We start from the raw sequence: 27321 nt of genomic DNA, 5'->3' as shown, positions 1-27321 counted from the left end.
ACTCTGACAATATCAAATCTAAGTCTATCAAGCGCTCAAGATATTTACTTGTAAATAGTAACCCGTGGTATATAAGAAAAGCAATGAGCATTTAGTATTTGTTAGTGCTAACAAGTAGCCTTAGCTGGCTTAGGCTACAGATAAATTCTACTTATAGACATAACTACTTTTATTGGTATATATAATAAGCTTGAAAAAGTATGAGAAAGCTTGCTAATATCTCTAGATATAGCTTGATTCATGTAAAATAATTTGGAATCTCCTATTAACCCACAAAATCTTCGGCCTAACAGGTTTTATTAAGCATGCTAGGCTTGATTACAACATGTATAGAGAGACCAGCCTTGAAGGGCCTTAAATTCATAAAGGCCCAGACCCTGAACCCCTGAAGTCCCTAATGCCCCTAACCTTAGTGGTGATAATGACTGCCCTCACACTTCTCCTGTCGATTGTCTAAGGTAATTAGCTAAAATGCCAAGCTATTGATTGGGTTTTAAAATAGCCCCAGGTATGCTGAATCTCAAGATAAGGCAAAATTACCCGACCAGACACGGCCCTAATTTCCCTTGGCGGCTCGGCCGATGTAGATCCTTGCGGAAACCTTGCGGAAACCTCCGCATCTACTTAGACTTAGCCTATCAGTCACATTCACAAACTAGCCTAGTAACGATCTCCCTTCTGCGGGACGCGTAATGGATAATTTTATAGTTTAAACTAAGCACTCCTTAAGATTAGTAGATATAAACAAACAAATAAGATGATATAAAATAATGAAATAGCTTACTAATTTCCTTCTAAGATAAAATGTGTTACTTTATAAACTCTTGATTCTTAGTTACTCACAACCTACCTCTCCTATCTTACCTAATCTCTGTACTTGGAATTCACTATGTTTTCTTTACAGAGAAGATCGCACTTACTCACGCTTTGTTTGGCTTCGCGTACTATTGCATCTTGGACCCCATGTTCTTTGGACGCCTGGGTCCTAGGCCTTCAAAATTGTTCGCAATCATGTTATGGAGAGTCATTCTATAATACTTCCTATAACACTACCGCATGTGGAGACTACGATATGGTGTTAAATAGCACCAAACAGTCCGAGGTTAAATGTCTTTGCGATAATCGTTTTTATGGAGGATCCGCGGATAACGTTACAAGCTGCTGGGCAGCTCACTGCGGATATCCGTTCAATGGAACTCGTTATGCCGATGATTTGGTTGCTTATACAAGAATACGCCTCTGGGCATATGGTAAGTTGCACCTTGGTAAACACGCTTAGAGAACTCTACTAACTAATACTGATAGGAGAGGGAACGTGTAACTCTACGACTTCTACAGCTATATCGCTTGTCTGGCAGCCTATAACCTTTCTGACTACCTTTAGTATAGTTGTGGGTGCTCTTACCTTTTAAGTCGCGGATCTGGGGCAAAGAATCTGATGTTCAGATACATGTAAATTTGTAAACAAACTATCTCTTGGCGAAATGGATTACTTGCGATATCTCGACAGCCAGAGGTCCTAAGATCTCGAGACCTAGTTCAAATTCAATCTGACTGCAGGTGCTATTGTTTGATACCCGTCGCGATATGCTATTAGCAATGGCGGTTGTGAGGTGACTATATGTCGGCTTAGGCCATCTTTTTTCGGCGCTTATCTATCAGTTTTACCGGCCCCTATATAACCTAAGCCGACTGTTACAAAATACGTCTTGGCCCGTATGAAGCTATTGCCACCATTGAAAGGTCAGATGGCCTGGCATCAGATATACCGATCCCCTAGCGATACCCTATCGATGACCCCCGTGCCCTACCTGGGTTTCCTCCGGACTAGCCCGCTCCGGAGCGGTGGTATTCCTCGGTATATTATGTGTCGACCATATAGCGAAATACTACCGTTACCCCTCTCGCTGGAGTATCCCATAAGATGATCCAGTATAAAAAGTCCCATATCTCCCTATCTTTTCCTGATTAAGAACCAGTCTTTGTTCTAAATTGACTATAAGTTACTGGTTCCTCCTTACCGAATCGACAGGCCCTCTACCTTGAAAATAGGTACCGTAACAATCTTCCCCTGATATATCTGATGGGATGTTTTGTCAATTTAAGATTAAGCTACCTATCTGCTTGCTGCTTCCACCAGTAATCCCACACTGCTCCCCTAGGATGCACATAGACCTTCCATTTTTCCCCGCCAATACTTGTTGTCCCTCAAATACCTACTCGGCCGGATCCTTCGCGATGCTCTGAATCGCACATAGTATGCCTAGAACGAAGCCAATGGAACTAAATGCCAGAATACCGTGGAAAAAGCGTCTCCGAAAACTGGAGTGATCTGCCTCAAAGTTGTTTCAGGGCTTCCTGTTAACTATCTGTCAGAGCGAAAGATCGCAGACAATGCAAACTACATGCTGTATACCGATTGTGAAGGGCGTCGCGGCTGTCAGAAGTGTACACGCCAAGCGCTAGATAGCGTTACTGTGCCAAGGGCCAATCGACTCGAGCGGACTAGATCGTTGAAGATAACATTCCAATAACACAGCAATGGTCAACTAGTAAATCCTACAGGGCTGACACCACCGGGTTGCTTCAACCGAAATTTGCTCTGTTATTTTGGTTATGACATAAGCACACTCAGCTTCCAACGCAATGGTTTGTTGAATTCATCTCCTACGTTTTGTGGTATTCACAGAAATTGTCGGATGACTCGCACCTCCAGAGCGCAGCTTCGGCCATGCAATGCAATTTAAGGTTCAAACGGACCCCGGCCGAAGTTCAGGCAGACCGCGAAACACGTACTACCGCGTAGGGCTCGGACAAGGTACAATGCTTATATTGTGAAGAGACATCTTTCCAATGCCAATTCTTTCCTGGATATGACAGAAGACAAAAATCAGTCCCGCGGCGAAGATCAAATGGGTTCCATGACCTTGATGAATTTAGCCATCTATATGTCCCCAAGGCCTGAAGTTCCCTCAAAGGGCATTTTCAATAAAGTCACTCGCCTTCTTCCCAGTCCTATCATAACCCTCCACATACTTCTCCCCAAAGTCGCCGACAAAATTATCATATGTCGTATTAGGCTTCTTCCGGCACAAATCACACAGAATCACCTTCACGCCCTCTTTGAAATTCTCCCTCGGAAATATCTCAACCACCTCATTAAAGGCCTCCCACGCCAACGGACCCTTCCCACCAGGAAAGACATTTGGCCCCACAAAATCTACCGAGATACCTATATGCGCAATCATGACCTCAGGCTGTTTGTGCATGGCAATGGAAGTCGTGGTATGCAGCGCAATCGCATCCCAGACGAGCTGCACACGATGAGGGTCCCAGCTAGGGTCATTCTCAGCCTCTGTGGCTAAGAATTGCCGTGCCGCGTTGGCACTGTCAACCTCAAATCGTTTGTCTGCAGTGCAATTATCGCTGTCCACTGACCAGGCTAGATCGTGAAGGATCGTGCTGATGGCGAGAGCCTCATAGTCGATGGCATAGTCCGGCACCACGGTTGTGACAACAGAGACAGAGGCGATTGCGAACAGGAAGCATCTCATGACGTGGTTGTATGTGAAGTCGTCACCCTGTTCTCGCGCGTGCGCAATGGCTTTGCTGATTAGCGGGGTATCTGGAATTGTGATTCCAGCTATCTCCCGGGTTGGTAGAGACGAGAGAGTAGGCATGTTTGGCATTGATTCTGAGATGAAGTCGTGATGGTTGAAAGTATCTGAAAAATGCAGAATTGGAAGGGGAAAGGATGTATTGCTGGGATTATATACTGTACACTAAACCTCAGGTTGATTTCTGATGGTAAGGAGAGGTGGCGCAAGATGATCCGGTAATTCCGGTTGATTAGAAATCGAAATATTCTGTCGAGAAGAATACAGTGCAGTGCAAGTCTGAAAATATTTCCTATCCACCGCCTCTTACCCAACGCCTATACCGTGCACTTACTACACTCGATGATTTGTATATTAACTAAATTACCGGCTGCGATGCCTCACAGGGCAGAGGAAGTTATTGACGCGGATAAGTGCTATACCGACACTAGGTTGTTATGTTTTGATTCCAGTTATTGAGTAGACTTTTATCTAGCAGAAAGGTCTTGGCAATAAGGGAAATAGTTTTAAACTTGCACTACATAACTACCACTATACAGTAATAGACCATAAGTATTTGCAACCCAGTACGGAGCACTTCCGCCCCGGTGGAGAACTTCCGCACCGGTGCTTATATATTCCGCAAAACGAAAACCTCTTATCCATATTTATCAGCAGATGAAGGGATATCTTACCGCTAGCAACTGATTGGTTGCTACTGGGTTCACACTCGTTTAGTATTTCGTATATAATTAGAGATTAGTCAGTAACTCAGGCTTTGTAACAGCCGAGTATCGGCGACACGCCTGTTTCATAAGGGGTACAGTCGGTACAGACAACTTTCCGGACACCCCCCTTGCAATTTTAAAATATTACATAAGATTCTGCCGGCAGATGTTGCCATGGTAGCTATATTGGCTATCTTGGCTGTCTGGCTGTCTGGCTGTCTAGCTATCTGGCTGTCTGGCTGTCTGGCTGTCTGGCTATCTTGGCTGTCTGGATGTAGTGTACTAGCCATCTGCGTCGATAATCGCCTGTATACGCCTAGGCATACTATCTGATAGTCTTTGTAATATCTCATGATCTATATAAGACTACGCTGTCTGCGCAGCTAATATTAAGAACGACCGCGTTGCTTTATTATTTTGTATATGATATAGCTTAGGAAATATCTTTAATAGCTTATCTTTTAGCAACGCCTAAAGATTTTCGATAGGGTTTAAATCAGGCGAATAAGGCGGCCATTCTATAATAATATAGCCTTGTTCTTATAGCTAATTACGTACGTAATATGTAGTGTATACTGGAGCGTTGTCGTATATAAAGATAGCCGATCGATCCGATGTAGATTGAGATAATAACGTCGGTAGCTATTGTCGATATGTTTCGAGGATTTATGTGCTATTAATACTACTACGAGGTAAATCGGAATAGCTATAAAGGGGTATTAAGGCTGTTCGACGTATACTCCCTACGAAAGACGCCTAAAATATCTATCGAAGCTATTTACTATATAGTATCGGCTTTACCTCGCCTAAACGAGCTTAATCTTTTCGTCGAATAAACGTCTACTTATCGTTTTCGCTAGAACCTCGCTTAATTAATATTTTATTAGACTAATAGACGTTTTCCTAATTACTCGATGTAAAATTACGATATCTCTACGCCTGTATAAGATATAAGCGTACGTTACGCTCGGTTAATTGAGGTCGCTTAATCTTACGCTATTTTCGTAGACTAAGGTCTTTTAAAAGTAGCCGAAGTGTCTCGTGGCTGATCTTATTATCGATAAGATTAAGCAATTCGTTATATTTAATGCCTAGCTTCGTTTGGATAGCGTCGAATAGGAGGTCTCGTTCGAATTTACTAAGGTTACGTGGCCGACCGGGGCGTTTACGTAAGGTGTTTTTATAGCTACGACTAGCCTCTTTGAGATATATATCGATGATTGTAGAGCGTAGAATATATAGAAATTCGCCTCGTATACGGTTATATAACTATTTAGCGTTATTTCGAAGGCTGTATATATGTAAGCGAGTTGATGGTAAGAGTTCTTTGCCTATACCTATTATATATATATATATGTATATATATATATGTGTATATGTGTATGTATATGTGTGAGATAGGGGGGAAAGTCTTATATATCCCTTATTCGACGTATTATTAATGTTATTATTGATATTATTATTGATGTTTACTATTAATCTATCATATTTTGATGGTTGCTAGGCGTTTATAGCTAATTTAGTAGGCGGTAAGATTAGGCGGTGGAAGGGTGTCCGGAAAGTTATCTATACCGACTGTAGTCTATAGTAGCGCTCCCCCCCCCCGTTTTCCTTCTAAATCAATCAATATTATTTATCTATATTAGTTCCGCTTGATATTATTCGTTATCTTTATATACTAGGCTATATAGTATTAGCTTACCCTAATAGTTATAAGCCCGATAGCCTATTAATATCACTAAGAAAGATATATATCAGAACGCCTAGATCTTTCTATTAACGTAAGCTTCTAAAAACGATTAGCCCCTAAACTATTACCTAGTAGTAGTTTATCTAATACCGAGGGACTATAGGCCTTACTTAAAGAGCCTATAAATTAGCCTAATTTATATATAAATATAACGACCTTTAAGATAACTTAAGTATTAAATACGAACCCCTAAGACTAACGGCTCCGGTCGGAGGCTTAGTAAAGAGTATAGATAAGCTATATCGAATTAGCTACGATAGCTATAAAAGTATAGGGGTATATTAACCCTAAGCTATTAGACGATAAGATTAAGAAGCTACCTATTAAACTAAGAGATATCTTCCTATAACCGAACAAAATTAATAGTACTATCGATAACCCTATCTAGTTTAGTAAGACCGAATATCTTTATTATACTTACCTAGTCTCGCTATTTAAAAAGGAGAGAGCGTTCTACTATACTATAGAGAAGAGCCTTATTTAGATAAATACTTATATCTATATAATAACCTATCTTAAAAAGTACTATATCTTAACCGGGAAGTAGACTATAAGAGAGAAGATAGTTAGATTAGCTTAGGAATTTAAGCCGAAGGGGCTATATAGAAGTAAAATCTTTAAAATATATAGAGATATTAGATATCTACCTAAATAGGTAAAACGTCGATAAATAAGTAGCTATTAAACTAGTCTACCCTATATAATAAGGCCTATATAGCTAAAGTACTAGATATCTAGTATTATACCTATATAATAGATAATCCTAGGGATAATTTAGCTATTAGAGACTTCCTCTAAGCTATCCCTAGCTAGGATAGCTATTTTAGTAACTAGTATAAAAAGAAGCTAGAGAAAGAAACCCTATATTTCTAGGATATCTTAATAGAGTACTAGATATACTAAGAAATATAAGACTAGAATAAGAAAGGCTATTCGAGCGCTATAGCCTTCGTAATAATACTATATAGTTATTAATAGCCTAATTAAGGATAGTTAAATATAAAGAGACTACTATACTATATATATAGTAGCCCAAAGTATTAGTAAAAAGACTACTTTTATATAAACCTATCTAAGAAGCCTTAGAACTAGTAATAATATAAGATCTTATATAAGAGGGTTAAAGATAGTATTAAGAAGCTAAGCCTCGCTAAATAGTAAGAAATAGCTAAGATAATAAATACTAATACTTTATCTTTATCTAAAAAGACTACTTAGATAGCTTAGCTTATAATTACTAGTAAAAATAATAATAATAGCTTTAATAAAATACTAACTAAATCTATAGGCTTCTTTAGTTTCGATATTACTCTAGTAATATATAATATAGCTATATCTCTTCTACTTAGAAATAGCTAGATTATTAACTCTAGAGCTAATATCTATATATATAACTATCTAGATCGAACGAAGGGGGTCTTATAGAGGAATAGAGGATAGTTATACTTAGTAGTAATAAAATTACTATAGCTAGTAAAGGAACTATAAAGGTTATTATCTAGGACCTTACTAGTAAGGTCTTATAGGTAACCTTACTAGATATATAGTATATCCTAAGCTTTAAGACTAATATTCTATCTATCTTAGAGATAGCGAAGAACGGTTTCTTTTTTAATAGCTATTATCTAGCTATTACTAAGGATAATAAGCTAGTAGCTATATATAGTAGAAAGTTTAGGCTCTATCTCCTAGAGTATTACTAGGGTAATAAGTATATCCTAATAGTTAAAAGCCCTCCGATAGTCTTTCCTATACTTAGAATATCTTAGAAACTACTTATATCCGTTATCTTACTATAGATCTAGTACCGAAGACTTAGCTATATATATAACTAGTATATTAAGACTTTTATAAAGATAGTTAATATTATAATTATTAAGGGAGATTTTAAGGATAACTAGCTATATAACCCTAAATAATATATAGTCTATTAGCTTACTAAAATAAAGAAGTAGATCTCTTAGAGGTTAGCAGATAGATTAAAGATATATAGCTAGTTCGGGAAGATTTATTTTAATATAATATAGCTAGAAGAAATATATAATAGTTATAAATAGGTCTCTTACTTACTATTTAAAGGTATTTATCTCTATATAGTCTAGATATATAAGAAGAAGAGCGGTTATATCTATATTATTACTATATTTATTACTATCTATCGAAATTAGTTTAATATAGAGATTAGAGTATTTATTAGTAATAATAAATAGACCTTTAGCTATATATTCTAAGAATAGTATAATAGAGAGGGTATCTTAGTCGAATTTAGTATTATCGGAACGCCTAAATAGAATAGTTTTATCGAGAGAGCTAGAGGTATTATTATTACTATCGCTAGAGCTCTAATATAGGATATAGGCTTATCGAAGAAGCTTTAGCTAGAGATAATAAATATAGCGATCTATTTAATTAATAGGATCCCTACGATATTACTAGATAGTAAGGTAATTATCCTATAGATTAAAGCTATATAGAAATCTTATTACTAATAGAATTAACTATACTTTAATCTCTTAAATCTTTAGATATATAGCTATAAAGTATATATATACTATTAGGGGATCTTTTAAAAGGATAAGATAGCGCTATATATAGAGATAGGGTATCTAGTCGGATATATTATATCGAATATCTAGAAGGTATAGTTACTATATCTTAATACTATTAGAGTTATTAAAGATATTATATTTAATAAGAATATCCGATTCGACCTAAAAAAGTTAGAGAGACTATTATCGATCGATATCCTAGATAAGATACTATAGATAATAGGCGAAGAACTAATAGAAATACCTATTATTAATAATAAGAGCCTTAAGATAGCTCTTACGATACTAGAAAGGTAAGGATTAATACTAGAAAGGTATAAAATAATACTAGAAAGATAAGAAGAATAGAGAGAGGTAGAGTAATATTTAAAGAAAGAGACTATACTAAATATCCTAGTTCCTATAATAATAATACTATCGCCGATACTCTCCTATTAACTAATAGTATTAGAGAGATTATTAGAAGTTCTAGGAAGCTTTCCTATAGAGCTAGAGCTATTTATACTATCTCTAGAGACCTTAAACTACCTTAAAGCTAAAAAGGTAAAAAGGTTAGGACTTAATAAATAATTTTAAAGAGAGCTTCGAGAAGTATTAGAGCTACTAGAAAGATTATAGATATTACTATTATTATTACTATTATCTCTACTACTAGGATATTATATATATAGATCTCTTATACTAAGAGATATTAGTATATTATTTTTAGAAGATAATATTATCAAGGATAAGTATATCTATAGCTAGATATATTTTATATCGATAGAGGAAGATATTATAATAGTAAATAATTAGGAAGACTATTATAAAGATATTTTATTAGTATTCTCTATAGAAATAAGCTCGCTATAGATTTACTAGTATCTTTACTATAATAATCTACCCTCTAAGCTAATAAACTAGAAAGAGATAATATAGTATCTTTACTAAAAGGGCTTTATCGAAGCTATAATATAAGAGATTAAGATATTAGATAGAAAAGATACCTATAAAGAGATTAATAGACTAATAGACTATAGTATCTAGATCTTACTATTAATATAGGTATTTACCTATAAATTTAATAGTAATAGACTATTAGTGTGATCCTGGGCGTACTTTACCTTCCTTTAACCTTACATATTCGGCCCCTTACGGGTACCTTCTGCCATGTTTGACCGCACTTATGTCCTTATAGATATATTCGCTTACGATAATAACAGAACATACTCTTACACTCCCGTTATCTTATATAGTAGTAAACCTCTGAAACTAAGTAGCCTTCTACGGCCGCTTACGGGAGGGCCTAACCGTATAGTAAATCTTAACTATCGGGAGGTCCTCCTAAAGCGATCTCTGTATAACGGAGAGAGTAGGGGAAAAATTAGGTTAATTAGGAGCTCTAAGAACCTTTCTTCTATCTATTCTAGCGTAGTAGTACGGCATTAAGACCTAGCAAGCGATAGCTTACGGTCGGCGATATCGGCGACCTCGGGGTCCTTAGGAAAATAGCGGTAACCGAAACCCTTTACTACTATATAAAGATCTACGAGTAATTACGTTAGTACGTATATAATACCTCCCGACTATAATAGGAAGATAGAGAAATAGATAGAATAGTCTAATCACTTTAGATTACCCCGTAATAAGGCATCCTTCCGGAGGTTTACCCTCGGGTATATAGACTTAGTCCGTACCGAGGATCGGAAGTAAAAGATAAAGGATTAAAAGAGGTCGTTAAGGACCCTAATCGGCTACGAACGTAAACATTTAGACTAGAAATACCTTAACTATATCTAAATTTTATTTAATCCAGAACCCTTATTTAAAGAACTTATCTTATTATAGAAAATACCGTAGCTACTAGCCCGGGATAGATACGTCCGATCACTCCCGTTATAGAGGAAGCCCTTAGTTATCTACTAAAGAACCTAGCCGATTCCTACCGGGAGCGGATTATAAATAACACTAATCCTAGTATCTATAAAGAGATAGCGAAAGAGACCGCCCGGGTAATTTATAAAGTAGCTACCTAGCCGTAAACGCCCGTTCCGGCGTAACCGGCTGCGTAGGTACCTATATCTCTACCGTAGGCTACTATAGGACTATTAGTACCTTTTAATTAGGCCCGATAGGAGATAAAAAAAACTATTCTAAAATATATTAGAAAGATTAAGGAGTACAATAGTAGTATTCCGGATAAAGCCGTATACTATTATCTTCGTAATTACGAGCGTTATTTCGCGGAAGTAGCTAGATTCGCGGGTATTAAACCTAATAATAAAAATAAGGTTATATATACTCGCGGAGCCTTAACCGGCTATACTAATAATCGCTAGGAGCGATAGCTCGCGAACTTATACGGTAAAAAGATCGAGACCTAGCAAGTCTACTAGGATTAGATCTTATATAAGTTTTCGGAGTATCTTAGTAGTACAAAGAAGTAGGACTATTTCGTATTATATAAATAGGGCCGAAAGACTTTTACGTAGTATACTACCGAACTCTAGTAGGCTATATCCGAGTATAATCCTAAAATATAGGAGGATATTATTATCTAATACCTCCGAACGGACGTAAATACTAACTTACAGAAGAGATAGGCGGAAGAACGTAACCCTCCGACCGATCTATAGGGCGTTATTAACCGTTTTATTAATTTTAAGCAAGGGTTAATAATCGTAAACTATATTAGCAGAATAACTACTAGTAATAAGTGTAACCTAGATAAGATAGATCTAAACGTAGTATAATCCTAGTAGAAGGATAAGAAAGGATCGAAATCGAATAATACTAAATACTTCGCTTACGGTAAAAAGGATTATTTTAAGCGTAAATACCCTAATCCTAAAACCGATAAGTTAAAAAGAGACTAGAATCTACTAACACTTAGGGACTCGAAAAACTAAAGAGGCCGACTACTCTTAAAATAGTAGTTAGCCGTATAAAGAAAGCTTCGGTAGTACCTAAACTACCGGATTAGGACCTATTAGATCCGGAGTAAGCTAATTAGGCTAACTTAAACGCCTTAGCGTATAAGTTCGGCCCCGTTAGGCCTAGAATTAAAGCTTCTCTTTTTACTATAGGGGATTTATTATTATTTTATAAGATAGTATTAGGAGCTACCGGTAGAAACGTAGTAGTATAGGCTCTTCTAGACTACGGCGTATCGTATACCTTTATCTTAATAGACATTATAAAGAGGTTTTTGGGCCCGGGACTAACCCGCCGGTAAATAGATAAGTTAAGAGTATAGATACCTAATAGTAGCTATTTAGCTACTAACGTATCCGTCCGTCTACTAGTTACTATAGATTTATAGCGGGGATATCTAATAGTATAGATTCTAGATCTTCCTAACTATAAATTTATCCTCGGTAAAGATTTCCTTACTACCTAAAATCCTAAGATCGACTAGGTAACTTCGAAGATAAAATTACGCGATTATAAGCGAACCTACGTAATCGTACTAATCGACTACTAGAATACCTTAGAAGTAGACGACGGTTATCTAAACTTAATAAGAGCGAAATAAGTTCTATAGGCGGTACAGAAGAAGAGTACCGAGGCTATCCTTTTAGTCCTAAAGATATTAAAAGAGGAGAAAACGGACGAGGTACCGGTATTAGTACTAGATTATAGAAATAGGTATATCCGGAAGATTATATATAAGTTTAAGTATATCTTTAAAGATAAACTCCCTAAGGTACTCCTACCCGAGCGTATTATCGCCTACGAAATTAACACTAGAAATATACGACTAGTTAATATTAACTTATATCCTATATCGGATAAAAAGCTCTAGGAATAGGTATAATAGATCGAAAGCCTACTTTAAAAAGGCTTAATCCGCCTATTAGCGAGCGTATAAGGCTTCCCTATTATCTTTATAAAAAAGCCTAATAACGGTTAGCGTATATATATAGATTATAGGGCTTTAAATAAACTAACGGCTAAGAACGGGTATCTATTACTACGTATCTAGGAGCTTTTAGATTAGGTAGGTACCGCTAGGGTCCTATTAAAGATCGATCTTACGTCGGGGTACTAGTAAATTCGGATAGGGGAGGGATTAATCGAGAAGACTGCCTTTAATATGATTTAGGGTAAGTACGAATAGCTTACTATACCTTTCGGACTCTATAATACCCCCGCTACTTTCTAAATAACTATAAATAAGGCCCTTCGGCCGTTTTTAGGAGATTTCGTAGTTATCTATCTTAATAATATTTTAATCTTCTCTAATTCGATAGAAGAGTATTACTAATACCTAGAAAAGGTCCTCTCCGTACTTAATTAATAGTAGCTAATCGCCTAGCCGGGTAAATATATAATAGCGACTAAGGAGTTAGAATTCTATAGCTATATTATTAGGAATAGTTAGATCCGTCTAGTCCCTACTAAAGTTAATATTATCTAGAAGTAGCCGACCCCTCGGAATATATATAAAGTCCGTTAGTTTATTAGACTAGCTACGTACTATCGTAAGTTTATCCGAGGTTTTATATAGATCTACGTACCGCTATATAAGTTACTAAAAGAGAAGGATAAGGACTTATATAAAAAGAAGTTCCGTCCGATTCGGTAGACGACCGATTATAAGAGTACTTTCCGAAAGCTTAAGAAAGCGCTTATAGATACTCCTATCCTAATCTAAGCGGATAGAGTAAAGCCCTTTACTATCGAAATAGATACGTCCGAATAGGCGATTAGGATAGTATTACTTTAAGCTAATTAAGATAAGAAGCTATACCTAATAGTATTCGATAGCCGTAAGCTAACTAGAGTAGAATTAAACTACCCCGTCTACGAGAAAGAGCTATTAGCTATTAAAAAAATACTATATCTATAGGATCGATATATCGAGAATAGTACCTAGACTATAGTTATTACTAATTATATAAGTTTATAGTATTTATAGATAACCCTGACCTATAGTAAGCGTTTAGCTTACTAGGTTAGTGAATTCTAGGAATACGACCTAAAAATTTAGTACCGTAAGGGATCGGACGCTATAGTCCCTAATATAATTAGTAGGAGGCCTAATTTCGTTTATAATAGCCTTATAAATATATTATAATCCCGACCGGTCTAGGACGTCGTCCTAGCCGTAATTTAAATAGTCCGCTAGACTATTAATAAAGTCCTAGAAGAAGATTAGTTAGCCGTAACTATATACTTCCTTAACTATAAAGAGCTACTAAATAATAAAGCTACTATAAAGACCGTATAGAAGTTCGCTCCGAACTTAAGCTTCCGTATACCGAAAGGTATAAGAGTAGAGGAATAGTAACTAATCTTTACCTACGAAGACGGGTTTTATATATCTTATTTAGAGCTAGTCTTTCGTAGCGATTTAGTATCCTACCTATATAAAGAGTTCGGCTATTTAGGCTATCCGGGCCTAAATAGAGTTATTCGCCTACGGGCGTAGTAGCTATAGATACGGTAGAATATAGAAGATCTCGTATAATTATATCCGAATTATTAAGTTTTATAGGGCTTTAAGAAAGGATTAGAGCGGGAAACCCCCTAATATATAGTTACTACTAAGATCCGACCTTTCTAGAGATAGGGTATTGACTTAATCGGACGCCTACTAACTACTCCGAATAGGAATAGATAGATTATTACGGCTATCGATTATATAACTAGTTAGCCGGTCGCTAAAGCTATCCCGGAAGTAATAAAGGAGGCGTTAGGCTAGTTCTTATATAATAAAATCTTTATATACTATAGTATACTAATAGAGTTAATTTCTGATAATAGCTAGAATCTCCTAGCCGGTACCGTTTATTACTACCTAAATCTATTAAAGATAAAACACCGGATAATAATACCCTACTACCTATAAATAAATAGGAAGGTAGAGAACTTAAACGGACTCTTAGGGCGGATACTAATAAAGTATCTAATAAATAAGCCGATAAAAGTATAGGATCTATACCTTTCGTAAGCCCTCTTAGCTATAAGGCTCTATAAGTATACTATTATAAGCTTTAGTCTATTCTTCTTAGTATATAGTATATATCCGCGAATCCCTAGTAATAATTTATCTACGAATGTTTAACCCTTTATAGAAAGGCTAGATAAGCTTTAGAATCTTAATAATATCTAGACGAAGGTAAATAAGTTACTACTCGCTAGGGCTATTAGGATAAATTATATTTATAATAGTTTAGTTACGAAGACGAGCTTCCGGGAGGGAGACTAGATTCTTATTTATAACGAAAGTAGATAGAAGTTCGAGAGTAAGTAGTTTAGGCCCTATCGGGTCCTATTAGCCTATCTACTTAGAATATATACTCTTAAGGAGCCGAATAGTCGTATACTCCGAAGCCTTATTAATAGATTAAGACTTCTAGAAGCTAACGTAGATAATCCTAAGCGTTTATAGATATCCTAGATAGCGTATAATACCCTTCGTAGGGCCGGATTACGCCTAAATAGACCTAAAAAGATTAGAAAGATCCTCGAGGTAGATAAATATCTACCTAGTTACTTAGATTTATCTATATTTACTCGAGAAGAATAGGACGAATTTAGGCGTAACGGTATACGCTATAAATAAATAAAGAAGGAAGCGATCGCTTAGCGTATTATCGCTAAGAATATAGCTAAAAATATATAGAAGAAAAAGAAATAGTATAAAACTACGGAAAAAGACTAGGAGAAACTCTAGTCGGAAGCTTTAGGGGATAAATCTACTATAGATTCGGAAGCTTTAGTCGAAGAAGATATTCTTCGGGAAGGTATCTAGCGCTATCGGGACGCTAATAAGCACGAAAGGATACTATTTAATAGGCTATTTATAGTAATAGTCCCTTTAGTAACTAAAAAGCTACAGACGTCTTCGGACTAGTCGCTTTAGTTACCTCTATAAAAGCTAAATTATATTTATAGTCCTTTTAAGAATAAGATTATATATATAAGCCTACGGCTAGAAGCTACAGTTACCTAGAAAAGAAAATTCTTAAAAAGTATATTTAATTCGTAAATAATTACGAAAGATCGGAGCTATTTACTAGTAAATAGGTACTATCGATCGAGAAAATTTAATAAAAAGGCTATATCGGCCGCCGAAAAATAATATATTAGGTATCCCTATCCGAACGCCCCCGAACGCTAGAAGCTACCTTAGTCCGAGAGATAGGGATTCTTTATACCCTCCTCTTCCTTCTCCTTAGACTCGATAAGAAAAGGAACGGGAGTATCTAACTAGCCGAACTTCTCTAAAGGGCCCTTTATCTTACATCGGCACTTCTATAGGGCCTCGATTATACTAAGAATAGACTAATAGGCTATATAGGTAACGGTAAAGTTATCGTCCGTAGTAGTTACCTATATATATAGATTATCGGTAGGCAGAACGAGCTAAGGATTATAGAAGGACAGGTTCGGGATAATAGCCGGGCTAATATCGGCCGCGGAAGGTCTAGTCTAGGAAGTCTCCGGGGCCTTATCCTTCCTTTTATTAGAGATCGTAGATATATATACCCGAACGGATACGGTACTAGGCGCCGGGATAGTAATATATAATATACTACTAGTACTAGAAGTACCTTTACGGGGGGTAGCGATAGCGGAGCGGGTCCTACTAGACGTAGAAGAGTTAGTTAGGATCCTTTTAGTTATAAACTCTATATAAGTATAGAGGAGTTTAAGGTATTTCTAGTAAATATAGTCTATATACTTACGAGTTAGGGTCGAGGGCCTAGCAGAAACTACCCGTTTAGGAGGGAGAGCCTTAATTTCCTCTATATCGGAGTCCGTAAGAGCTTTACGGGCGTATTTACCCTTACTAGACTTACCCGGACTACCTTTATTAGGATACTTTAACGTAGGGTAGTAAGGGTTTAGGTCTTTTAGGGGCTATAAGATAAATTTCGGTAGCATCTAACTAGGCTACCGGAAGCTATAGTAATTACTAGCTATATTAAAATTATAGTAGGCGTAGGACCTATTAAAAGTCGGTTTAAAGGTACCTTTCTTGTCCGTAATATTAATAACGTAGGTTACGAACGGTCTATACCTATTTACGTATTACTTATAGGCCTATTCGGCTACGAACCCGATCTACTAAACGAAGGTAGAGCGTATTTAGGAGGGCGTAGTATAGTTCTTAGGCTTTCCCCTACGCTAGTCTATATTCTATTAGGTAGGCTACTTTAAAAGCGCTAGATTAAGCGTAGTATAAAAAAGGGAAATGTCCGGATTACTATAGTTATTTAGCCCTTTAACCTAAGCGGGAGGGTTCGAGACCGGAATAGAGGGGACGGGGGCGGTAGGAATTATAATAGCGATAGGGATAGGAGAAATAGTAGCGATAACAGGAGCTATAGTAAGGGGTATAGCCTAAACGGGAGCTATAGTAATAGGTATAGCTTAAACGGGAGCTATAACTAGGTCTTTTTCTAGCTTATCGAGCACGAAAAGAAGCGAAGGGTCCCTAGGGGTAGGGGGGCCGGTAGAGCCGGTAGCGTTAGAAGGCTAATTATTATTACTAGCGGCGGTAGGAGTCGGGGAAGGATCGGCTATAATTACGACCGAAAAGATACTTCGGAGGGAACCTAGTTATAGAAGTATTAGTAAGGCTATTTCTAAAGTGCTAATAGTAGGGCGTAGTAAGAAGGCTGTTTCTGGAAGTGCCTAATAGTAGTACACTATAGGAAGGCTATTCCTAGAGTACCTAATAGCTATATACGTTAGAAAAGCTATCCCTGCGGTATCTGCTAGCCGTATACGTTAGGAAGGCTCTCCCTAAGGTATCTAGTAGCCGAATATATTAGGGTAGCTGATTCTAGTGTATTTAGAGATAGATAACCGATGAAATTAATAGAAACTTACGTAGGGTAGATGAGATAGGCGTTAACGAGCGACGGTAGACGGTAGGGGATCTGATAATATTTATATCGGATACGTAGACAGCCTTAGGGCGCCTACTAGCCTTAGGCCGTTATTTAAGCCGTTTATTTACCTAATACGCTATATCTTTATTGATATTTTTAGCTGATACGTCCTTTTATATCCGAAAACGGAAATGTTACCTCTATTTACGTTTATCTACTATAGGGGGTATTTCTACGTGCTAATACGTTATATAACACCTCCGTAACTACTAGGGTATTATATAATACGTCGGGTTACCTACGGATAGGTACCCTAGGTAGTTTAGTAGGGTACTTTCACACTACAGTTTAACCATAGTTTAGCCGCGACCGGCTACTTTTCTTTTATCTACGTATATATTTATGTGTGCTAGTACACTTTCGGGTCCGATAAGGACTGATTTTGCACGGTAGACTCGGGTCGAGTCTTATTAAGTGGGGGAGGATATAATCCTAGGCGTACTTTATCTTCCTTTAACCTTATATGTTCGGCCCCTTACGGATACCTTCTGCCATGTTTGACCGCACTTATGTCCTTATAGACACATTCGCTTACGATAATAACAGAACATGCTCTTACACTCCCGTTATCTCATTAGTTAAATATAAAGCTAGGATATATATAAAAAGAGATCTCTAAAAGATATCGACTAAAAAGAAATATTTAGTAATATTAGCTATTTAGATAGCTAGAGCTATCCTTACTCTTATAGTAGCTTTTAATCTTAATACTATTTAATATAATACTATTAATATATTCCTTAATAACTAGATTAATAAAGAAGTATATATAGAACTTCCTCCTAGTCTATACTCCCTAATATAAAAAATAAAGTATTAGAAACTCTTAAAAGGCCTATATAGCCTAAGGAAATTACTAAGACTCTAGTAATAAGAAATATTAAGAGTCTTAATAGCGCTAGGCTTTAGGGTTATTTATAAAGATATCTACCTATTTACTATAGATAGAATTATTATTATCTTCTATATTAATAATATTCTTATCTTTAACTACCTATCTATATATTAGGAAGCTATAAATATAGCTAAAAGCCTTAGAGAGACCTAAGAGCTTCGCTCGATAGGTAAAGCGTAGTAATTTCTAGGTATATATATTATAAGAGATTATTGATAGGGTAAATTATAGCTCTACTAGGATATCTATATCTTTACTATAGCTAATAAGTATTATTTAATAACTAGAAAATACCTTAAAGTCCCTCTAGTTTCTATCGCTAATCTAAAACTATATAGCGAAGTAGCTACTAATAAATAAAGGTATAAATTCTTTACTAAGATCGGCTTAGCGTAATATACTACGATAATTACCTAGCTAGACGTAGTAAAAGCTATTTTATATCTCACTTAGTTCCTATCGAACCCTTCTCTTAATTATATTAATATAATTAACTAGGTTATTACTTACCTCTACTATATATAGATAAAAGTAGTCTACTATCGAAAGCTACCTAATTTAGACCTAATTACTATATAGTTCTTTAGTAATATATTATATAGGGATAACTATAACCGGAAGAGCTTATCGGGCTATATCTATCTAATATATAGAGGACTAGTAGACTAGAAGACTACGAAGTAGAAGATAGTAATAATAAGTACTACTAAGACTAAATTACTAGTAATATTAGATACTAGTAAGTCTCTATATATATAGAATTATCTATTTATAGCTATTATATTTACTCCTAGTTACCCTATCATCCTATAATATAATAACTAGTAGACTATTAACCTATTAATAGGCGAATTACTTTAGCTATATATAAAGCTCCGATATATTAATATTTACTAATACTAGCTATAGTAAGAAGTTTAGGCTAAATATATACTAGTATAGTAGATTAAGATATCGGATATAGTAGCTAACGGTCTAACGAAGCTATTACCTCGATAGAAGTATACCGAATTCGTTAGATAGTTTAGTATAGAAGATATTAGACGTCTATTAGACAGAGAAACGAATACCTAAGGTTATCAGATAAAGTAGTATAGTAAATTATCTATAGACATTTTACTAAGGAGGTATATTAGTAGATAAAGGGATATCTTACCGCTAGTAACTAATTAGTTACTACTAGGTTTATACTCGTTTAGTATTTCGTATATAATTAGAGATTAGTTAGTAACTTAGGCTTTATAATAGCCGAGTATCGGCGATACGCCTATTTTATAAGGGGGTCTATAGCAGCGCTCCCCCCCCTATTTTCCTTCTGAATCAATCAATGTTATTCATCTATATTGGTTCCGCTTGATATCATTCGTCGTCTTCGCATACTAGGCTATACAGTATCAGCTTGCCCTGATAATATTCAACTCTACGTAATATATTGTATAGCTCGCTTCATTCATAATAATAAGTGTTGTTGCCTACTGAATTGTAGTGTTTTGATAATTACGCAACGCGCTATTGTGAAAAGAGAGGTACGCGGTGTAGTGCGTGTATCAGCGTGTCTATTCATTTTCTGAGCGACGGTCGACAAATAGACACCAGAAAGGTCACCTTCCATTGGTAAAGCGGTGTTCTGCACGAATTCAACGGCAAAATCTTCGAATTCATCGGTATTAAGCTTACGCAGTCAATATGGCAATATATGACTTCCCAGAAGGGCGTCTATCACCGGGGTATTTCTCCGATTATCGCCCTTACTACACCCATGCTGACCTAGTTAGCTAGTCGGCCATTTTTGTAGTCATCTTGAAGTACTTCATGGCTTCTCGGTCAAGGTGGATGCCTAGGTACGATCGGCACAAAGGGTCAATTTCCACTCCGCGGGCGTCTGCACCAACCCTTTCATCCAACGCCGTCTTGAGTGAAGGCCTTAAATTCGCAGTCACTCGCGCCATTGCGCACATAGTCCCTCGCGATTTATATTGACGGATACGTCGTGCAAATGCGGAATATCATCGCTATTCCCCCGGGTGTCCTTCACTTCAATTCCAGTATTACCCCCTAACAAGAGGAATATTTTGCCATGGCGATGACGGACTGCAGTGGGGAAGATGGAATATCCATCCCAGAGGACCATCTAAAGGCGCAGCATCTTTGCCCGCTCGGAGGCGGTATAGGGGTGTGCTCGGGTCGTTCTCTTGCAGAGCAGGAGGTTCTAGCTGCAGCAGCAATTCTTCCGTATCTCGCATGGCCAATTCCGGAGCCATTTCAACCGCCGATCGGTGGGAGTCGCGGTATTCATTCGTCGACGCGCCGTCACGGTGCGGCAGAGGCGCAACCTCTAGCCAACGGCTGTCGTCTTGGACTGACGAAGGAGCCCATGATTTTGCTTGCGCCCATGCGGGAAGGCTTAGGGCAAAGCTTTGTGGGGTGGTGGGGTTCCAGGAAATGGCAGTCAAATCACCAGCTGAATCGATGTCGCGCAGAATACGAGCGTAAGCTAAAATGGGGGCTAAAAGGGCCAGCGGGATGCCTGGAGCAGGATGCCTGGATTCAACAATCTGGCAAAGTGGAACCACGCATGATCGGGTCATTTGAAGAGGATGCCGATGTCGACCAATCCGTTCCTTGCTGGGAAGTGTGCTGACTCCTAGGACCCTAGGTCATGGCAGCCCACAGTGAAGATCAGCGAGACGTGGAGACATCGTGAACTGACCAATGAATTTCCCCTTCTGAGGCATTCATAGTGAGCATTTGAGAAGAAGGAGGAGGGTAAAATAGGAATCGAATGGTACTGAACTTCCCGGTGTGTGCAATGTGTACCTAACGGTCTGCAGCGAATTTTGCGCTGGGCGCCGTGCACAAAACCTCCTCGTAGTGTCAGGTTTTGAGGCAAAGTTTCAAACTACACATTATCCAGTGCCAAAATTGGGTAATTAGAACAGACAGTTTCATTCGTATCCACGGTGACTATCATTCAAACTCTAGAGTTCAGTGGATACACCAAACAGCTCCCCCAAAATAGCAAATCGTTGTCAGCCACCGGATTGTGCCGGTGGAAGCCAAGGGTGCATCACAGGATCAGTAGTACAAGAGAGCAGATATAGCTCAACATGGTATTCTCGAGTCAAGAAGCAACGCTCTCCGGTGGAAGATCCAGAAGCAAGTCCAAAGGTTCTACTCCTTGGGAGGCGTCACAACAGTCTCCTTCTCAGTGGAGCGAGTCCCGGCCTCCGCATGCAGATCGGCCAATTTCTCCGACTGGAGAGCACCCGTCTCCAACTGGCGCACGTGATGGAACTGAACTTTGGTCTGCCAGGGTTTGAGACCCGGGGTGGCGAACATGGTCTCGACGTCTTCCAGGGTTTTGCCGGCCGTCTCGGGGAAGCAGAAGAAGACGTGCACCGTCATGGCAAAGCAGAAAACACCGAAGACGAGGTAGGTCTTCCACTTGATGTTCTCAAACGCCGGGGGGACAAAGTAGGACAAGGCAAAGTTGAAGATCCAATTGGATGCGGTTGACACGGCCACAGCCTTACCACGTAGGCGCAGCGGATAGAGCTCGGGTGGGTAGATCCAGCTCACCGGGCCCCAGGTAGGGGCAAAGCTGGCCACAAACAGATACGTGCAGGCAATCACCCCCTTGGCGGCGGAGGGGGCCTCGCTCAGGTCCCAGGATTGCTCGGGAGTATGGTTAAGTCCGCCTACTGGGGCCGGCTTGCCGTAACTCGCCATGATCCCACCATTGGCGAACATGAAGGTCATCATCAGGGTTGAGCCGATGAGCAGCGGAGTACGTCGTCCCCATCGGTCGATGAAAAGCAGGGCGAAGACCGTCATCACCACGTTAATCACATACTGAATGGACGAGGCGACGAGGTTGGCATTGCCCGACAGACCGGCCATGCCGAAGACATACGTGATGTAAAGCATCATGACATTCATTCCGGTGAGCTGAGACCAGATCTGGGTGAACATGCCGATATGGGTCCGGAAGATCATGTTGCCCTTGAAGAGATCCAGGTAGGATGCATCGGAGTTCGCGCGCTCAAACTCCACCATTTCGCGAATCTCTTGCAGCTCGGTCTGCACAAAGGGGGCATTCTTGTCACCCTTCGAGTGCACCAAGGCCAGCACCTCGTGCGCCTCCTCCCACCGATCATGCTTGGCCAGCCAACGAGGACTTTCCGGGAGCAGGAAGACCATCCCGAAGAGAAAGACCGCCGGGATCATCTGCAGACCCCAGGGCAGACGCCAGGCGGCGGGGCCGGCCAGGAAGCTGCTGCCATAGGAAATGTAGAACATGATCAAAATGCCCCAGGTAATTGCCCACTGCTGTGCGCCGACCACCTGACCACGTTTACTGGGTTGCGCCAGTTCTGCGACATAGACGGGCACTTGGGCGCTGAGAATGCCGACAGAGACGCCGTTGATGAAGCGGCCAACCACCAGTTGAGCGATACCGAAGGATGAGCAGACAATAGCACTGCCGATGCACCAAATCACTGAGCCACTCTGAATGGCCAAGCGGCGACCGAGCCAGTCGGTCAGAATACCAGATATGAGAGCACCCACGAACGAGCCACCGGGCATGGCGGCGGAGATCCCACCCTGGGTAGAGGAGGTCGGGCCACCACAGGAGCCATCATCGCCGCGGCCAGTTTGATTGAAGAAGCATTTATACTGTTGGGTGCCAAGACTGTGAAACACAGAAGAGGGGGGAGGATGACCCTGTTAGCGAGTCCATGGGTCTGGACAGGATGGAAGAGAGTGTTTGGGGGGATAAAGGGGGCGTAGGGGAAAGACGTACATGGCAGACATAGACGCAATGTCAAAACCAAACAGTGCACCGCCAATGACGGCCACGGTGGTGATAACGTAGATGTTTCCGATCACGTAGCCCATGATGGACTGGGTGGGCAGGAGGTGTGGAAGATGGTGCACGCAGCCTGGCGGCAGGGAGTGAAGGGAAAGGCAAAGAGGGAACGCAATAAGGCCAGCGGTAAGGAGGGAAAGAAATAAAAGGGTTATATACAAGCCGGTCGGCAATCGGCAAGCACGATGGCGGGACAAAGGACGATACCCCAGGAAAAAAGAAAAGAGAGAAAAGGAGAACGAACCGTAATGGGGAGGCTACCCTAGGAAACAGGGAGACCGTAACTCCCCCGGTATCCCATCGAATCATTGTGGGAGTCCGAGGACGCGGTACGTAGCGTCCGAGCGGACACGCCTATGCCTTCAGCAATGGGGTGTGCAGGGCCAGAGTGATGTTACCGTGCAAGTCGAGGGATCCCTGATCCTGATCCATCATCCACACACGATCCATTGGCCCCTGCGAGGTCCAGTGACCAGACCCTAACTTGCTCTTTGCGGAGATGCGGGGAAGGGCCATGTGTCAGGTGGAGGCCAAACAAGGCCAAACGAGGCCAAACAAGGCCAAACAAGGCCAAACAAGCAGTCTCAGCAAGGTCCCAAATGGGCATTTCGTGGGGAAACAGCGTGCTGACATGGCATGGCACAGGCTGGTACGGTGGAAACCATCGAGCGAACCCACCCTTCACCACAGACACTCCGCATATCCCCCATATATCCTGGTACGTCAAAGCCAGCGACAGATCACTGCGAGACTCGGCGCTAAGAGACTAAACTTCTTGGTCCGCTTCGCCGCCAATGAGCAGGCGGCCTCGGCGCCTCCTCAGCCCGCCCGAGGGCCCTGGCGCCCTTGCGAACAACCGAGCTGTGGACGGTCGGTGGACCGTCTGTCAAGAGTTGCTGGCCGATCGGGAGTGTGTCTGAGCGCATGTAACTTCGAGGGTCGACTGGCACGCCACATGGTTTCATCGCGTCGGCCAATCAGCGCCCAATTGCCTGTTTCAGCAGCGGCCTTGAGGAGCTTGCGTCGTGCACCATCCGGAGTTTTTGTTCTTGATGACGGCGGCGGCTTTGGCCCTGGCGCTGGATGGCGCTGGATGGCGTGAAATAGCCGTTGCTTGCTGTCAAGTGGCTTGTCACTTTCTCTCAACGCTCGAATGTCACGCTTTGCTCCAGCCGGACCGCGCAAAGCCTCCCAAGCTTTGCTTCTTTACGGTCGTTCCAGCACCAGCACCAGCACCAGCACCGGCACCAGCACCAGCACCGGCACCTTCCCCCGCTTGCCTCCCCCCAAACCCAAACCCAAACCCAAACCCAAACCCAAACCCAAACCCAAACCCAAATCCAAACCCCAAGGCTATACCGGCATCCGATCTGCAGCCGTGATTGGTGCTGGAGTGTGTGGCATCCTGGCCGCGACAGTCTCCGGGCACAACCGCCAGGCATTTGGTGTGCAGCTATGCCCGGTCCCCAGGTTGAGGGTTGAGTACGGGGTAGTCCGCATGGAGTGCTGTGTTATTGCATGGATTCGATCCTTCGGCCTCCGTCCCCGGTGTACCACGACCCTCTCTGGCGATTCGGAATGGCTACTCCTTACTTGCGACACAGGTTGATCGCGCTCGGCCCTGTCGCCCATTCTGGCGCTCGCCCCGTCTCTCCCTCCCTCAATTTGTATAGGATCGACAACGACCCTGATGCAACTGATCTCCGTTACCAAGCCACCGCAGCACTGGCGACTGCATGGGATGTCTTCCCCTGGTACAACGCAACATCGACATCCTGGACGCCCACGCCGACTGGTTGCCCCGCGATATTCCTCCGGGCCATTGCCGATCATGGCCGGATTAACAACTTCTCCGTAACTTTGCTCTCCACGTAGTTGAATGATCATTCCAAACCCCGGCAGGCTCCTTCTGCCCCCAGATTACCCTAGGTATTCCCGTGCATGGACGCACCACTGACACCCCTGGCGGCCGCGCCCCCCGCAGATCAAGGCCGCGGGGATTGGCCCCACTCTCACACCCAGGTGGAACGCCTTAACGACTAGGGCGCGCCGTGGGCGCCGCCACCTCCACGCTGGTGCCCATCGTGGGTACGGCTGGTCAAGACGCTAATCGGTCCCGAGAGCAACAGCGCGACTGGGTGAGCCTGCGTTCGGGTTTCGTCTGATTTGAAGCTTTTTTTTTCTTTTTTCTTTTTCGTTATATAGAGAGGGGGATCTTTGGTTTGTTGTTCCCCATTAGTTACCTTTTTGTCTCAGGGTCCGTTCTACTTCCCCTTACAGATTCCCAGGGAAGTTGAGATGGTGATAGTTCGTGATTAAATCCGTGCTATATGAGAATGGCTTCGTGGGACGTCAAGCAGGAGTCATAATAAGTCCCAAACTGAAAGGATGGATTCAATACAGGAATTGTTAGCTGAATTGCGACCGCTGTCAACGAGTACTTGATCAAACATACGACTCTGAATGGTCGGCTCTGGTTCCAAGAAGGGACATCGGAATTAATACATGTAGTGACTATAATTCTAGATGTCTGGCCAAGACCCCTACTACGAGCAATAAATCTACGCCGTCTGGTGCGGAGTTTAACTCGATCCCTCATTTTACTTTCGTGTTCCTGAGTCCGCTTGTAAAAGCGTCATCTTTAAGCTCCGTGGTTACCGTACCACAGGGCCCAAGTCCAGTTGATTATCCACCGGTCAGCAAAATGGAAAAGTCTTCCACAAAGCCTGCAGCAGGTATATAGAAAATAACCTTCATCCGGGGTTGCGGCTTTTTGTTAGGTGCCAGAGTTAGGAGACTAAATTGGCTTTGAAGGCTCCGCAGAACTGAAAATTGATTTAATCTCGCCTGATGTGGCTGCGAGCGGGTGGATGCCGACGCTGTCCAAGAAGCCGATTACACTTGATGCTTCTATCGGTGGTGGGATCAAGGTCAATGCTAAGGCTACAATTGGTTGGACATTGGAAGTGTTGGGTAAAAGTCGAGATTGGGCAGCTTTAAATATTACCTCTATGCTGACATCTTCATAGATACTGGATTGCAAATCCGGATTGGCCTCGAGCCCTGGGCTGGAGGGACTCTCACTGTGGCATCGTGTAAGTGAACAGCCGGACATAGCGTGGATTTCTCCAGTTAATTGACGGCAGCATCGGGGGCGGCCTGCACAGATGATCCTCAGAAGCACCATTTTGGCTGAAGGTGGCGTCCGCTGGAGTCAATGTGAATGTCGAAGCCTCCGAAGCCGGCGACGACAGCGATCCATTCCTGAGCAAAGCCCTCGCTGGATGTATATCATATCCCAAGTACAACTTGTCCTCAGGCCATCTAGGCCGGACATAAAATATTATGTTATATGGTCACGAGGTTGATAGTACAAAGGTGGTCACAGCCATTGCTAATCGTGTCTTACATCACCTACTATCTCACGATGCCTCTCCCCTCCATGTGCCCCGGTTTTGGGGCACCGCCAAAGGCGGCTGGCTCGCCCAAGAATTTAACAGCTAAGGCCTCGTCCACTGGCTTGCCCCGGACCTCGATGTCTTCCGTCGTCACAGCGCCCCCTGTGCCCACCGTCAACCCACATCTCGGAAGATCGACCACGGTATCGACTCCGCAGCCATTTATCCGCAGAAAACGTCACACCGCGCGATCAAATAATCACGTCCATGCCTAAGATCCCTTTTGGTATAATTACGTCGGTCGATCTGTTCTTAAAGATGATAAGCGACCGGGAACTTCTTGCCCTTTCCGCATAGGTGTTCGCCAGCGAGGTGCTTGATAGATGATTTCGACGAATGGATTACTACTAGAACCCTTTTGTCTCCTTAGCTCTCTGACGAGATGAATCACTGAGTTTATTCTATAGAATCTCTCGTCTGAAGATCTAAATTAACCAAACGAGGTTCTACGAGGGGTGCTGAGTATTTTACCCATTGGATGGTCATAAACGTAGATTTCTGCGGCAGCGTCATCGCCAGCTTTTAGAACCCCCATACATGAGATACCCAGATTAAGGATTCAGGTATGTGTAAGCTGAATGCATATT

The 27321-nt window shown here is 41.0% G+C and overlaps 4 protein-coding genes across 4 annotated transcripts; 1 reads left to right on the top strand and 3 right to left on the bottom strand.

Annotated features, from left to right (window-relative positions):
* Positions 1 to 2972: 2972 nt before the first annotated feature.
* On the bottom strand, positions 2973 to 3680 carry N7482_004875 (uncharacterized protein; the record flags this gene model as incomplete). Its single annotated transcript, XM_056687000.1, has 1 exon — positions 2973 to 3680. The coding sequence occupies one exon, from the start codon at positions 3678 to 3680 to the stop codon at positions 2973 to 2975; it is 708 nt and encodes a 235-aa protein (XP_056542555.1).
* Positions 3681 to 20454: 16774 nt separating this feature from the next.
* On the bottom strand, positions 20455 to 21154 carry N7482_004874 (uncharacterized protein; the record flags this gene model as incomplete). Its single annotated transcript, XM_056686999.1, has 2 exons — positions 20455 to 21058; positions 21117 to 21154. The coding sequence occupies 2 exons, from the start codon at positions 21152 to 21154 to the stop codon at positions 20455 to 20457; spliced, it is 642 nt and encodes a 213-aa protein (XP_056542554.1).
* A 423-nt stretch (positions 21155 to 21577) lies between these two features.
* Positions 21578 to 23305, bottom strand: N7482_004873 (sugar porter family MFS transporter; the record flags this gene model as incomplete). Its single annotated transcript, XM_056686998.1, has 2 exons — positions 21578 to 23099; positions 23211 to 23305. 2 exons carry the CDS (start codon positions 23303 to 23305, stop codon positions 21578 to 21580), a joined length of 1617 nt encoding a protein of 538 aa, XP_056542553.1.
* Positions 23306 to 24854: 1549 nt separating this feature from the next.
* Positions 24855 to 26472, top strand: N7482_004872 (uncharacterized protein; the record flags this gene model as incomplete). Its single annotated transcript, XM_056686997.1, has 6 exons — positions 24855 to 25130; positions 25320 to 25414; positions 25803 to 26011; positions 26091 to 26249; positions 26306 to 26371; positions 26423 to 26472. 6 exons carry the CDS (start codon positions 24855 to 24857, stop codon positions 26470 to 26472), a joined length of 855 nt encoding a protein of 284 aa, XP_056542552.1.
* Positions 26473 to 27321: the final 849 nt, after the last annotated feature.

Source organism: Penicillium canariense (assembly GCF_028826845.1).
Source record: "Penicillium canariense strain IBT 26290 chromosome Unknown utg000003l_segment0_segment0, whole genome shotgun sequence".
Taxonomy (NCBI): Eukaryota; Fungi; Ascomycota; class Eurotiomycetes; order Eurotiales; family Aspergillaceae; genus Penicillium; species Penicillium canariense.
This window is presented reverse-complemented; position numbering and strand designations above follow the sequence as displayed.